This window comes from Triturus cristatus, chromosome 6, assembly GCF_964204655.1.
Source record: "Triturus cristatus chromosome 6, aTriCri1.1, whole genome shotgun sequence".
In the NCBI taxonomy this organism is placed as follows: Eukaryota; Metazoa; Chordata; class Amphibia; order Caudata; family Salamandridae; genus Triturus; species Triturus cristatus.
Genome location: NC_140589.1, coordinates 938967298 through 938983680, shown reverse-complemented (window position 1 = coordinate 938983680; position 16383 = coordinate 938967298). Strand labels below are relative to the sequence as shown.

Genomic DNA, 16383 nt, shown 5'->3' with positions numbered 1-16383 from the left:
CTCATCCAGGTTAGGCGCTGGAGCACCTTGCTCGTCCCATCAGCTCTTCCTAAATAATCAGTCATGTCCAGGCCGGACAGTATGACATATTTGCTTGCATACTGGCCATCCTGAATGGTCTGCACCAAATCGGCATGAAATCCTTCCAGCCATGCTGGCAAAATCTCTGCAACCATGTTGCATAATGCGTGGCAGTCCCAACCCAGTAAACAGCTGGGGCTGACTGACAGAAGACCAATGCTAACTGAAAAGAACACTCATTTCCAAATGCACCAAGTCTCTTCAACTTCCATCTCAAGGAGTCATAGGAATAGAGTTTGGTTTGTTCCGGATACTGGAAGCTTAAACCATCAGGCTCTCCATAGTAGGGTGATGCATCAAAAAGCTGGGTCACCCAGAGCAGGTGTATGGGTCATGCTACCCGTTTATTAACTGGTGAGAATGAACAAGGTTTAGCCCAGGTGCCTATGAGGGTGTCAGTTAGGGTTTCGTTAAATGGCAGCAAGGGCTCAACAGAGGTTTGTCCAGGCTGCAGGACTTCAGTGAGTACACTGGCTTTTACTTCAACAGATGAAATTTGTAAGTACAGGATTTCATCAGCCTATTTAATGACCACAGCAATTGAGACTGTCTCTTCTCTTGAGTGACCAGGGGGAGAGCCCAGCCCGTACCAGGGAAGGTGTCTCGTCCACTGGCCTATTGTGGTTCAAAATAGAAATTCTTGTCCTACTGTGGAGAAAATTGATCCCCCCATCTACTCTATCATTGCCAAAGGCTGGTTGGTTTTCATTAGAATACAATTTGAAAGGTTGTTGAGGTCAAGAGGGAGGCTCCTAAACAAAGGTGCTGTTTTGTCTGAGTCAAAGTGAATGAACAGTGCATCAGGACTGCTCCAGGATGTGACAGTATTCAAGACGAGTTTGGATCTGAGTCAACAGGTCAATAGGATTGACATCCTCCTGGACTTACACAATTTTCTATGGTGCTTGATGAAGTATAGCTTTGCTTCACTATCGCAAATCACATTTGGGGAAATATTAGAGCACACCTGTCGCATGACTTAAGAGTTGTGGCACTAACCCAAAAACCAGAGATATACTTTGAGGGGATCGGTCACAGACATCTGCTAGCGAGAGTTCCTACAAGGCTTAACCTGTAGTTTTATGAGGTGACATGTTCCCATATACGCTGGAAAATAATTTTGTCAGACTGTCAAGAAAAAAATTGAAGTTAGTTCCGAATCTACTTATGAAAGGGCAAAAAGAAAGAAACTGATGTGAGCGTGCTTGAGTGGTGTCTACGTGAAGCGGCACAACAGTACCCACACGGGCTATGCTGAACATTTTTCCAGATACAGTTTGGGTCCTGGGGATTGTCAAAAGGTAGGGAATCAGACGTTAAAAGTATCCATCAGAACAAATGATAGCAGAGAGGCATTTTTCAAATTAATTTAGCTCCCAATTATCAAAATGAGTAAGTATCTATTTTAGAAAATGACTTCTGATAATCTTAGGGCCACAGCTAAGGGTATCTAAAAAGCCAGCATGCTTGAACAAGGAAGTTCCGCATGCACCCCACCCCTCAGTCAACCTATTTTCACCCCCTTAACAACCATTAAGGTTGTGGCAAAAGTAAAAGGAATACAACAAGAGGCTACTGTTACTATCTGTTGAAATCAGCACTCACTGTCATCTCTATTACTGATGTTTCAGTCACCTTTTGTAAAGATCAAGGATTGAGAGGAGGGGAATAATAAGTGGAGTTAAGAAATTTACATTAACAAGCTAAATCTAATAATCAACAGGCACAATTCAATTCCAAGAATACACCAGATCCCACTCCAAAACTAAGAACATCTTGTCAACACTATCATAGGTACGAAAATCATCAGGGAAGATTTGCTGCCTTAGAGTATTCCAAAGTACCTGACCACGTATTTAACACGTGAATTTCTTTACAGCTGCAGTAAAGATGGCTTTGAAGAATACAATTGTCAGCAAGTTTGGGTGCCATCCCATTCAAATTTATAACATCAACCAGAGATCTACTGTGCAGTTTCCAAGTATATCTGAAGTGCTTGGATTATGACTGAGAAACCGAAGAATTAAGAGAAACCAGGCTGGCTTTAGTTTGTCATTATTTTAGTTGAGTATGCATCAATAGTGCGTTCTTATGCCCTGCAAATTACTATCTTGCAATGTCAGTTGAGAGTAGGCAGATGTTAGGACTATCTTTTTATATTTTTATCCTTTTTTTAATGGATTAATTACTGTAATAATTGTATTGTGGCTTAGTGCTTATTCTGTGTGTGTGTTACCTATTGTTTTGATTTTAACATTGTATGATGTATAATGTTAAGGCACATGCTGAGAACAATACAATAGATTTGTTTTGATAGCATTATTCCAAGCTCAAAGATAAAGATGGCCCAGTCAAAGACAATGAAGTAAAAACATTGAGGATAGAAGCAATGACAGAGGAGACAGGAGCACCACAGGAAAGTTATTTAATTTAATAGCATAATGGTTAGAAGGGTGGGAAAGGTTTTAGCTGCAGTAGTGGATAAACCATAAACAGGAATAATACTAGCATTGATGGTTTAACTCCTTGAATTTAAAGTAGATGAAGTGGACAGAGAAGGGACTGAGAACAGGCAAAGAAGCTGATGTTTAAGAAGCACTACAGGAATGATGGCCTAAGAGGGAAAAGACTAAACTAATTTTTAGGCGCTAGTAGAGGCATGACAATGACATTTTTCTCGAGGCGCAGCTCAATCCTTTTTCTGAAACGGAAGAGCCGTTATATCTTATCAAATAGGAAATATGACTGCACCTTCTACTTTCTGCCATATTCTTAAAGAGATACAAAATTATTATACAGGCCAGGAACGTGGCAATAGGCTGCAAATAAATAAAAGCAGCAAACTGTAGTCCTTGCATGGGTAATTCTGCCCTTCTCTTGTCCTAATTATCAAAGTCTAAATTTGTGACACCCTAACCCCATTAGAAACAACAATATAACAGACTGATTAGTTTCCAGGGTCAAAATTGACCCAGGCATCAAATGAAGTCGGTATTAATGCCTGTAAACAAAATACCTTTGTTCCAGGTCCTGCAATATTAATCCAGATGTCGTAGGAAAGAATAGGAGGTTACAAATTGCCAAAAAAACAATCAGTAAGACAATATATGTCAAATACAACAGGAGGATTCTGGAAGTATGCTACACAGAAAGAACAAAATATGAAAAGCCAGTGGGCCAGATGAACTATTATTTGGTCACAAAAAATGGTTGCAATTTGAAACCAGTGTTTTTTGTGATCAGTAAAGAATTTTACAAACCGAACAATGTAATAGGTCGATTTGTAAAAATCTGAATATGAGTGGGTCGTAATCCTACCTACCCCATGGATATTAATGAGGTAATTTGCGAACTGCAACTCACTCACATTGGAGACCATCACAGGTACGATGCCTGCTAGGGCAGGAGAATACGATGTCTGTGATCACCTTTCAATAAAATAAACTTGGAGGGTGAGGGGGTGTTGCAGCCTGCTTTCCATAAAGGAAACAGGGCTATGTTTACTTTTTTTATTTTATTTATTTTAAAATGGAGAGTTGGCAGTTCCTACTCCACAACACACTTTTTTTTTTTAACATTCACGAAGAGGAATGTTTACAAATGAGTTGTCACTGCTACTAAGTTGTCTGTAACTTTTAAATGTTTTGCAACTAGACTTCAGTTGCAAAATAATGAAACTTAGCATACCCAATCTGTTTTTGGAAGGGACAACCAAAACAGTATATTTAGGGATTTCGGAAAACGTTTTCCAGATAGCTTTATTTGCTTAGTACATAAGACTAATGCTTTTAGCATTCACAAACCTTCCGCATTACTGTATCTGAGGGTCTGCGAACACTAACACCCTCTGTATATCTGGCTCAGTGTCGGTTGTATGGCTGGTGACCGCAGATATTTTTGCCAACTGTATAATGTTGCCATAGGCTAGTTCTAGCAAGTAGAGGGAGATGTTTTAAACACCTTAAAAATTTCACATAAAGAATTTGCTAGTAGAAATATTTGTTTACTGAATAGGACTGTTTTATTATGTGTGCAAATTTAGAGGTCATCCAATAATCAAAGGTATTGGCGCCAACATGACGCAAATGAATTTACTTTTTACCTACACATGGGTTATATAAATTTAACATGCACTTGGGTCTAGGCAAAATATTTAGAATGGTTCACAACATTGCGTGCACTACTGGATTTCAACCAAAGTGATTCAAGTCCTCAAATCGAAAGAACTTAAATGTCTCTTTTATGTAATCTGAGTAACTTATACTTGAAAAGCATTTTAAATGGCAATGTATATTGAATTTGTTCTGCACAAACACAGGTTTGAATAGTCCTCTGCACATGGTTGTCATAAGTTGGGTATTATGGCACATGTACTAATGCCATATTGTGTGATTACAAATGTGCATTTTGTATTATTTCCAGCCCTGAAGAAGCCGTTGGTTTTATCCCGAACACGGCGAAACACGTTGGCATAAGGGATTGGAATTAACTAAATTAAAAGAAGACGATCATTAGAATTTTATTGAATTGTGTTTGGACTGGTGTTTTGCTTGCATTGCTAAAAGCGTTGTATAAGCTGTGTTTTCCCCCGAAAAGTCTGTATAATCATCCAATAACATAGCTCATTTCCACCCAATGTGGGTTATTGAAAAATAGGCATCCTCACTAGCCATTTAAGTGACATAACGTTTATCCACTTCTAACCTGATTAATTAGGTTTGAACATTTCTATAGTGAAACACAACTCTGTCTGTCTCTCTCTAACATCACCACGGGGATTCCCTTTCAAACATCAATCTTCATAGCCTCCATCTTTGAAGTGCTCATTTTCTCTCTCATGAGTCCGACTCTTGCCTCTCTGTTTCTAAACAGGTGAAAGTGCCCTGCTAAAATATAAGACAATTTCAATACTGCACAATGGCAAAATGAATGAAAATACATATGAATATTTCTCTTATTCTTTTGTCTACTTTATGACTGGTAGCACTGACAAAACAATTAGTGTTTGACATCACCATTCTTTACATCCTGTGAGAATGAAGGAATGGCACAATTACCCAATGTGGTGACTAAAACACAGTTCAATTCATCATTTGAAATATTCAATAAATTTCAATTTTTACTCATATACTGGTGATATTTTGCAATCAACAACTGAAACAGCACACCTCAGAGGCAACAAGAATAACCATAAAGAGAGCAACAGACAAGTGCAAGTAAGAACTAATAAGAAATTGAATGTATGATTACATAACAACTGTTAAGGTCCACAATATATTTAACAGTGGTTTTATCATATATTTAGCCTACATAGGCACCACTTAATAGGTATCTCATAAGTAGACGTTTTAAGAAACACAAATGTAAAACACTAGCATGACCCAAGAACAAATGTCTCCATAAATGCACAATTAATGCAAGCGTAATGTTTGAGTTTTCATAACATTTTATAGATATACACATTTTGCCACAAAAGAATTGGCTATCCCCAAGAGGAAAGTTGACAAACCACTCCAGAACACACCACATGCCCCTAGCAGACCAAGTGTTTATGCCCATTCACCACATTTTGTAATGGTCTGTAACAAGGTTCAATCCACAGCCATCACACATGTATGATGTGTGAGAACTTTGCATTAATAATAAATAGGGTTTGCGTTCAAATTTGATATCCTGGTATTTTTAAACTAGAACCAGAATGTTTTGCATTTTAACAATTCAACCAAAATGCAGAACAAAAATCTTGCAGAAAGGCCTTTAAAGCTACTGTAGGGCCCATAGGTGATTTGAAATTTATAGATTGAACCGTGCAGTCTTTAGGGATGAACCCAAACAAGATAAGTGTACATCATACAAATCAAGGAAATAATTAATACACCAGTATGCTTGATTTTTGTTAATTAGTATGTACAATACCCCACAGCACAATCAGCCCCTGTAATTATCACATAGCACTAAGGACGATCAATTGATAAGTAGGTAATGTAATTTCATGATTCTTAATCTTTAGGGTTAGTGTTGTTTAAAGCACCAGATTAGGAGAAAAATATAGTTTTTACTTCCATACCTATGTCAGTGACTACTGTCTTGGAAATCTTTCTGCTTCTCAATTTCACTGAAAATGACATTTTAATGTAAATAGTCAAAATCTAACAAACAAATTAAAGGGGCTAAAAGAACAAAAAATAGTACTATTAAAACCAAAATACTGTACCCTTTTCTATAAATCTATTCATTTTTTGTTCCTCATCTGAAGTGCTGGGCGAACCAAAACCTACACAAGTGAAGACAGAATGAAATGAGCATTCACAATTGTCAGAGACAAAACAACCAAAATTGGCTGAGCAAATCAGACTATGGATTGGTTTGTCATGGGTAACTCCAAGTGATACCCCATTGTTTTTCATACTATCGATTTCTTTTTGATGTGCGTTCAACTACACAAGTGAACTTAGCACACAGAAAACCACATGCATGAAAGCAACAAAGTAATTGCCTTAACTACCTGCATCTTTATCCAGGTGGAACACAGTGTACCACAATATACAGAACAAAAGATCAAAAAGCAAAAAACAAGTGACTGTGCATTGACAGTAACTTTATTGGATAAGCACACATTCTAGATTGCTTAGTTTGAGGATCACCAGAGAAGCCACTTTAAAAAGTGAGTCAATGACTGGCAATCAAAAATATGAGTTAGCCATTTATTAGTATCACCATGATGGAAACTTCATATCTAGTGAATTTTCTAACTGAATTGCAGATTGACAATACTTTAAATTAAAATCTCAGCTAAAAACCATTAATGGAAATATTTTTCTATTTTATCAAGTTAAAGTGCAAAATAAAACTATGTTGAATACATGATAAAGTTACTGTTAAAGGTGCAAGAAATATAGCATAAGGTACATGTGAAGTCACGTCTATCGACTGAATATTCCTTCAATAAGATGAGGAATACTCAGTAGGGAAAGAACATAGGCAGTTACACCAGAAGTTAAAAGGAGGCTGTAGCTAGAGGAAAATGATTCATCACATAAAGTATTTCTAATACACTGAACAAAGGCACTGGGTTTTAAACATAGTATACTTCCACTCATTAGTACTATACACAAACATACACAAAGCATTTCTTGTGGCTGCAACCCCTTGTTACTAGCTTTGGTACAGAAGGTGGTGGGGAGAACATTCCAAATACGTATCACACCCAAGACAAGGGGTGCAATACAATCTTTCAAAGTCCAATCATAGGCCAACCTAATGATATACAATGTCCACCCAAAAATCACAATTGTAAATTACATAAACCTATTCATTGTTCAACCATGCATATATAAAGCAACACAATTAAAAAAAGCTTAACCTACTCCAATCTGTACTCAAATCATGTGTACATAGCGGCTCACTGTATTGATTAAAGTGTGAGAAAAATCAAAATCTATTTACAATAAAAAAAGCACAGACTTTTAGTACAGGCCCAGATTCTGCCCACAGCAGTTCATTTTCATTTCTATGATGAGCAGAGTCTGAACATATTTTAACATGAGCCGAACCAGAGTCACACGAGCCAAACCAGAGTCACACGAGCCAAACCAGAGCAGACACATTTTTCGCTGTACCCTACCGCTTCTTCAGGACTTCTGCAGATACATTCATCTAATATTTTTCGACATGCGGATGTGTTATTGATTTGTAGGTCAGGAGGGTTACTGATCTCCATGGTTAAGAGCAGCGCAGCGTGATCTCACTGAAAAAAACCCTATTTGTTGTCATTCCAAGTGAGAATGTTTTTTAAAAAAAATAAAACATTTTTATTGAGCTGAGAAGGCTACAAGTCATTACTTCAAAAAACTTTTTGCCTGTTATCTCCTGCTCATTTTAAGTATAACTCCACTTCTTAGATTCCTTCCCCCATCGCACACAGAAGATCAACAGTGCTATCAATAGTTGTATGTAAAGGCACCCCATTCTCCTAATCCGACTGCACATATTCGTACTGTCAGTACATCTGCGCTCAGTCATTATCGATAAATCAAATCAAGAGCTCACAGTCTGATGAAGCATATTTCAATGCCAAGCAAATTGTCTATTAAAGGTTGCCGAATCTGTTTAAAGCGTTTATGCTGGTCACTCAAGTCATGCATAATTTTTCCCATGGCAATCATGTTCCGTAGCGTAGCATCTATTTAGTATGGAAGGACCCACCTTCTTCCAGCCTGCTATAATTAGCTGCTTTGCAACTGTTATTAAATGATTAATCAAGACTCTTGTACTTTTTTCATGCCTTTCACCCTTGTTTGTCTGAGGCCCAGTAAGATTACATCAAAAGTGGCTTGTACGGGGCGTGGCTAGCAGCCAACCGCAATGGCCGCTACCTAGAGAGGCTCCGTCCACAGACTGCAACGCGACGTACAAGTTACTTACCTTCGGTAACGATGTATCCAGTCTCATGCTTGGGGATAATTCTACGTTAAAGAATCTGCGGCTAGTAGTCTCTATCAGATGCTGGGATTCAGGCGTCGGAAGTGTTGGGGCGCCCTGTGATCCCTCTCCAAGACTCCAGCGCTGAAGTGTGGTGACCCTACATCGAGTTCCTGAGGCATGGCTTGCGCCAGAGATAGAGACCGGGACCTGGCGTGGCCCGGAGATCCGAAGTATGAAAATAAAAGGCGGCGACGCCCGCAGGGAAGCAGCGTTGTGCCGGCGAGCGCGGTGCAGCACTAGAAGGAGCGGGACTGGACTGTTTTGCGTCCAACGGCGGGGTGCTGCTGCTAGCCTCCCGCTGAGACCCGTGGAGAGTGCAGGGACTGGGCCAGCGGGCGCGGGACGGAGCCCGCGCCACACACGAGCCTTGAGTACGAGATCTACGCAGCGCAGCCCCATTAACCCATGACAGTGGCACAGAAGCAAGAGCGCTGACACACTGCAGTGCGGACGCGCTGAGGCCCTTGGCTATCCGCAGCACATCACCAGGAATGGGACCAGCTCCATGGTGGCGTAGTGGGTGCCGATGCGCATGAACCGCCATACTTGAGGCGCACGTGGGCCCCCGGCGTTGATTACTACATTGAGGTGCCGTGGCCCCACATTGGCTCTAGCAGTGACGTACCAGCTAGAACCCAACCTCAACGGAGGTAGGAGAAGCAGAGCGGTGGACTTGGCCACTGACCGCGACTGATAGTTGCGGTGCCTGAACTCTGGGGTACCCTTGGCACACACGGAGCGAGCTTAGTGCCCAACCACCGGCCTGCCCTTGTCAGCTCCACGTCTGGGTCTTGTGGCTGTGGGGACTCAACAACTTACCGCAACTGGGGACACGTGGCAGGAAAACCGAAAGGCCGTGCGAGGCCGAAAGTCACACAGGCAGGCAGCGGCGACTACTGCCATGTACACGCCCCACTCCCCCCGGAGACATCACTGCAGCTCAGCCACCATGGGGGGCCGGGGCCAGCGCACGGCGCAACAACTGAAGCTAGAAAAGTACGCATACGCCAAGGAGCAACCAGACCTGGTGGATAAAAACACCGCTCAAGAAAAGACACTGACACCTGAGGGCCCAGCGGAGGTCACACTACAAGATATAATGCTCACCCTTACCAAGGTCCAAACTTCTGTGGGATCCATCTCCACTGATATCTCACTCCTAAGGGCTGACTTCCCACAAATGGCTGCAAGAGTGTCCAAAGTTGAAAGTACCACAAAGACCCTTTCCGCTGACACCGCTGTCCTACAGCAACAAGTGCGCCAACTTGAAGCAGACAAACTGATAATGGCTAAGCTGGAAGACCAAGAAGGTCGCAATAACGTCCGAATCGTGGGAGTGCCGGAAAGCAAAGGGGGCCCTGCAATGGATTTATTTGTTGAAGACCATATCAAGACGCATCTCCAGCCTCAAGGACTTTCTGCCTTTTTCTCGGTGGAAAGAGCCCATCGAGTACCAGGCGGCAAACCTAGAATGGGGCCCCTCCAGGCCCATTCTAGCCCGTATTTTTATCTTTCGTGACTGAGGCGCCATACTACAAACGGCACAAGTGCCCCCCCCCCGCTGCGTTTAGAGAACTCTGTCATTTAATTCTTTCCAAACTATATGGCGGCAGTCACCAAACAAAGGCAGAGTTTCCTTGAGGAGAAGAGAGAACTCAGGCGCCGAGAACTTGCCTACTCAATGCTCTTCCCGGCAAGATTGCGGGTGGTGGCAGACAGTAAAACATGCTTCTTTGAGGCACCTGGGGAGACCCAGGACTGGCTGGAAGGATGGAGACAAGCATCGGGGCCACGACGGCCTAGCAAGAATCAACAGCAGCATCAACGTCTACAAGAGGTGGCAACGTAGGGCTCGGGAGGGACGGGCTACACCACCCAATTCACGCAGCCGGAGACCGGAAAATGAGGACGTCCAGACCAGTCATGATTCAGTCCCGTAGCGACGCTGGGGTCGACACACTGAGGTGCACACTCGTTGGAATGTATCTATGGGGCGGCTGTCCCCGACCTGATGGCCCGCGAGTCACCGACCTACTGGGCGCCCGGATGCCCACGCCCTTCCCTTTTTCTGAACCTGGACAGACTGAAGCATGCAGTTACGGGTTCAATGGAAGGGATGGTCCGAGGGGATCTCTGGACTAATCTCCCCCGTACGCAAGTACAAGTTGATGGGGACTAAGCACTCTGCGAAGTTGGGGTGGCGGTAGTTACATGTCCGTCTAGCAGGGAGGCAGGGAGGGGGGTGGGGACCAGTTAAAGTTCAAGCTTCTGTTTCGTTGTTTCACACAAGCACTCCGAATGCTCTCTAAGACACTGCGCCATTACTCACTACCCACATCATATTGCCCACCATACTCCAACATCCCTGACACACCCACGGATATGGGGAGACCACTCAAACAACCTTATGTCAGCACAACCCTTGATACACTAGGCCCCCCTTTAGTAATAATATCCTGGAATGTTAATGGACTATCCGACAAGATAAAGAGGGGTCTGATATTACAATATCTCAAACGCCAGGCCCCGGCTGTGGTCCTCATCCAGGAGACACACTTAATTGGTTCGGCCTGTAAGGCTCTGGACAGGTGGGGAAATGGTGGCCCACTCTGAGTTCACCTCGGGGTCGAGGGGGGTTGGGATCCTTGCTCGAAAAAACTTGCCGCTTGTCTTGACTAGGTCCTGGACGGACGATCAGGGACGATTCGCAGCCATCTCATGTCAGTGGGAAGGGCGGGCAGACAACCTGGTCTCAGTCTACATTCCTCCGGCCTTGCACAATATAGCCCTTCCCACACTAGGCAAATTCCTGCTTGCACTCCCACAGGGTGAACGACTTTAACGCCACACTTAACGTCGCACTTGACAGACTACCCCCTAGCGACCACTGTGGGGCTCAACTGCGCCTGGTAGACTTCCTGGACGCTTATGGCCTGATAGACATCTGGCGCCTGCGTTTCCCTCAAACACAACAGTACACCTTCTACTCAGGCGCTCACAACAGCTCCTCCAGGCTAGATTATATATTAGCACTCGCATCTGTCTTGGAGGGTGTATCGGAGGTCTTACACCTCCTCAGAGGTATCACCGATCATTCCCCTGTCAAGATAAAATTCACATCTTGCTTTTCGGGGAGGCGACGCACATACCCCATACACCCGGGTTTCCTGAATGATTCAGACATCTGGAAGGGCCTGCGCTCCACCACGTAACAGTACTTTCAGGAAAACTGTATCTTCCTCAATTACCCTATCGGAAGCCTATAAGGCTGTCCTGCGTGGGCAAGCAATATCTGCTATTTCATCTCATAAACGAGACTCGAGGCGCCACGTGCAAACCCTTGAACAGGCAGTGAGCCAGGCTGAAGCGGAGCACTCCTAGACCCTAGTAATGACACAACCCATAGACTCACCTTAGAAAAACAGGAGTACAGAGAATACATGCGGGACAAGGCCAAAGCCAAGGCCACAGCACCCTATATAGGAAGTTGGCGACAAAGCCGGCAAGCTCTTAGCGTGGCTGGACAGGAGGGAGCGCGGAAGTCGCTGGGTGCCACAATTAAACTCGAACTCCGGAGGGGTAATTACAGATCCGCAGGAAATAGTAAACACATTCGCAGCTCACTATGAGCAGATCTACACCTCAGAGACCACATCCACCCTGGGGGAAAATCTAGCATTCCTCCATGATATCCAGATGCCCAAGCTCGCATCACATGAGGCTCAGGCCTTGGAGGCAGATCAGACACCAGAGGAGCTGACGCTGGCCATTAACGGGCTCAAATCAGGGAAAGCTCTAGGACCAAATGGCATCCCCGTTGAACTCTATAAAAAAGCGGCAACTATGCTCACACCCCAACTACTAAAAATGTATGAAGCTAGCCTTGAGGCGGGAGTATTGCCTAGAGGTCAGCACACCGCGACAATCGTAACAATTCCAAAACCTGGCAAACCCCCTCGGGAATGCTCCTCATATCAGCCGATTTCGCTGCTTAATGCTGAAGCCAATATAATTGGCTAAGGCGCTAGCCACCAGGCTCCAGCAATACCTTACAACCCTGGTGCATCCCGACCAATCAGGTTTTATGCCAGGCCGCAATACAGCGCTCAATCTGCGACGGTTCCATGGTGTGATGGCCCGAATTTCCCAAATCCAGGAAGAGGCAGTCGTACTCTCCTTAGATGCGCGAATGGCTTTCAATCTAGTGGAATGGCTCCTCTACACGCAACAGATGGCACATGTGGTGGTGAATGGGCGAGTGTCCACTGACTTTCCCCTGAGCCGCGGGACTAGGCAGGGCTGTCCGCTCTCTCCCCTCCTGTTTGCCCTGGTATTGGATCCGTTGGCGGCCTGGATCAGGAGAGACCCCATCATACGCGGGCTCAAATGGACGGAGGGATGGGAAGACCGCATTTCCCTGTATGTGGATAACATCCTCCTCTACATGGCTTCCCCCAGTTGATCGATCATTAGCTTGTTAGACATCTGTGCTTCCTACAGTAGGGTTTCTGGCTACACTATAAACTGGGCCAAGTCAGTTCTTTATGTGCTCCACTGCCAGCCTCCACGGCTGCTGCCAAATTGCCCGCTGCAAGTCACAGACAGAGGGTTTAAATACCTAGGAATATATATCACATCCCTGCCTGCCTGCCCAACTAATTGAAAAGAACCTCTCGGAGCCCTTAAAGAAACTCCGGCGCGACGTTAAATATTGGCATTCCCTGCCACTGACTCTCCTGGGTGAAGCCGCCCTATTCAAAATGATGGCCCTCCCCAGGTTTTTATACGCCTTGCAAAATACTCCATTCCCTGTCCCTCCCTCGGGCGATCGACGCTGAAGTTAGTCATCTCCTCTGGGAGGGGAAGCCCGCTCGCATTGCCCAGCTAAAGCTGGTGCGGGTTGGTATGACGGCGGAATCGCTCTACCAAACATCAAAACATATTTTTGACCCTCACAGCTCACCGTAATAAACCAGTGGATTCATGCTCCGCAGGACGAACCTGCGTTCTGTATGGACAGACACACTTTCAGGACCGGGGGAGTTTTAAATGCGCTATACAACAAACCCCGCAAACACAAACTACTGGGACCTACTGCACACACTGTCCATGTTTGGTTCACAACACTCAGGGCGCTTGGCTGGGAGGGGGTCTTCACACAACACACACCACTCTGGAGCATCCGGCGCTTAGGAAGGCTCTGTAACAACAAAGGCTTTGCCAGGTGGGACCTAATTGGCGTATCAAGAGTGGGAGACCTGTGGAGAAAAGGAGAAGTCATTTCGTTCTCACAACTGCAAGAGACCTACGAGATGGCTTCCACAGAACACTACCGCTACTTACAGATCAAACATGCACTCACAAAAACTATTCCACCAGGTACCGACCTTCCCGAGTCCTCACTGCCTGAGGACAGACTCCTGACAGACCACCTGACGAAAAAGGCCATTTCACTAACGTACCGTAAAATAATCAACAACTGGGGGGATCCTACGGTCACCCTCCGTGATAAATGGCAGGTTGAACTGGGGGACCTGGACGAAACAGACTGGCAAGAGGCCCTTGCGTCCCACCGAGAAGTAGCCATACCCACCAAACTACGGCTCGTACAGCTCAATATACTACACCGAACATACTACACGCGAACGACACTACACAGGATGAGCAGGGCTGACACTCCACAATGCCTCAGAGACTGCGGGTCACAGGGCACTTTATATCATACCTTATGGGAATGCCCCAAACGTACGCAATATTGAGAGACTATCATGAACACTATTTCACGAGTTTGTTGCCCTACTGTCACCCCAGAACCCAAGCGGTGCCTCCTCAACATTTGGGAACCAACAGACCTCAATTACGCAGCACAAGACTGGACGACCTTGAGTATGATGCTGGCTAAACGCAATATAGCGAAGAAATGGGGTGCACCAACAGTCCCCACACATAGACAGTGGTGTTAAGACATGGAGAGGGCCATGGTGGCAGAGAAAGCAGTTTTTAGCCACAGAAAATGCCCCAAAAAGTGGACGTGGGTGTGGGGCAAGTGGAACGCATACAGAGGGAATATTTGCACTCCTCCCCTCGAGGAATCAGATTCGGACCTAAGTGCCTGATAGACAATCTCACCATTGACATATTTCGAGAAACGATGTATGCATAATATGCATGAGAGGGGGGGCATACGAGAACTGTGTCTTCATGAAGCACTCATTTTATTATTGTATTGGCACGGAGAGGCTTATTGTGTGTATTTACGTTTTTTGTATGCTCTGAAGCCTTATCAGCTACAAAAAAAGACAATAAAAAATGTTTTATAAAAAAAAAAAGAAAAGTGTGGCTTGTACAGGGTACCTAATAATTTGCTTACGTTTACAGAGAATCTCCTTCTAAACGTGTCTCAGTTTGATGCATGACCACCAAATATGTAGACAGGAGAAATCAGCATCTCCACATCCTCAACATATTCCTCTTCTGTTTGAATATATTTCTTTTAAATGCGGTGGGGTAATATACCAATTGCCCATTAAACTATCTGCTTGTTCTCTATGCATTACATTTTTGTAAGTTTCCCTGATGTCCTCCCATAATTTTTCCTATTCTTTTGTCTGTAATTTCCCTTTCCAGTGTTCTGTCCCATGCCTTTTGGAATCCCCACCTTTCTTTTTTTTCACCTATTTTCAGGAGTTTATATATGTTTGAGATAACCCTATTGGATTCTGGGTTCTTGATTATACAATTTTTCCAAAGCTGTGAGGTCTCTTAATGCTCCCGCTTTTACAGACGGATGGAGAGCCTAATGATGCAAGTTTGCCTAAGTTAATCGGTCTTCTGCAAACTTGAATTCAGTCTAATATTGTGGCAATGCCTTATTGTTCCCCTTCATAAATAATCTCCCAATATAAGGCATTCTACATCCTCCCATCTCCGGAATGTCTGCACCACGATTGCCGGTGTGAATTCTGGGTTCTATTTAATCCATTCTACAGCATCTCAGGTTTCATGATCATACTGTCTAAGTCACTGGCATGCGCATTTCTGGGCCTAGAGTGTTTAGGCGGCCATAGAGTATTCTAAATCATAACAGCTCTGTCCATAAACAACCATTTTTTAAATCTGTTATCATTACAGTACAGGCCTGAAGCATCTTAGTATTTCAATAGGTTTGGAAGTGCCAATGCCCCTCTTTTTCTAGGTGCCATTAGTATATTCCTGGAGAACCTACCCTTTTACCTTTCCACACAAAAGCCTCCATCTTTTTCTGAAGAAAAACGTACTTCTCCTTTGAGGCAGGTTAAGGCATAGGTTGACATAACTAGATGAGCCATGGCAGTATATTCCTTTTAGCTATGGCTATCCTTTCCAACTATAAAAGAGGGACAGTGCTAAATCTGTTCGAGTCCCGCGTTATATTGCTCTTCAGCCTTGACCCATTAGCCTCTACCTTCTTTGGTAGCCAGGGCGTAATGTTTATTCCTAAATATTGTGTATAAATACCATACATAATGGGTAGCCCACCTAAAGGGAAAGTCACTATGTAGCTTGATGACTCCTTCCACTGCAGAGTCAAATTCATTATTTCAGATTTTTTGAGCCTGCAACCCATTCAAAGTGTTTTAGGTGGTTGTTAATGACAGATAAGGATAGATTCGGTTTAGTAAGGATCAAGAGTATGTCATCTGCAAAGAGGTAGAGCTTGTGAGGCTCGCATCAAAAATCAATTCCACAGACCTTTTACCAACCAGCAATATAAACTGTGGTCACCCCTGCCTAGTTTGCCGCTGCAGTTGCATGGTGCCAGATTTGTCATAATTAACT

At 44.0% G+C, this 16383-nt stretch overlaps 1 protein-coding gene across 6 annotated transcripts in view; it reads right to left on the bottom strand.

The window, feature by feature from the left end:
- STXBP5 (syntaxin binding protein 5) overlaps window positions 1-16383 on the bottom strand; it is a 1306577-nt gene that overhangs the window by 205394 nt on the left and 1084800 nt on the right. For 3 of the 6 annotated variants that reach the window (XM_085611620.1, XM_085611619.1, XM_085611621.1), the window contains 2 exons: window positions 6296-6355; window positions 6149-6196 (listed from right to left, as the gene is read on the bottom strand). The exons of the other annotated variants lie outside the window; for them this stretch is intronic. In XM_085611620.1, the coding sequence (XP_085467746.1) occupies window positions 6149-6196; window positions 6296-6355 (108 nt within the window). The remainder of the gene's footprint in view (window positions 1-6148; window positions 6197-6295; window positions 6356-16383) is intronic. 6 annotated transcript variants of the gene reach the window in all.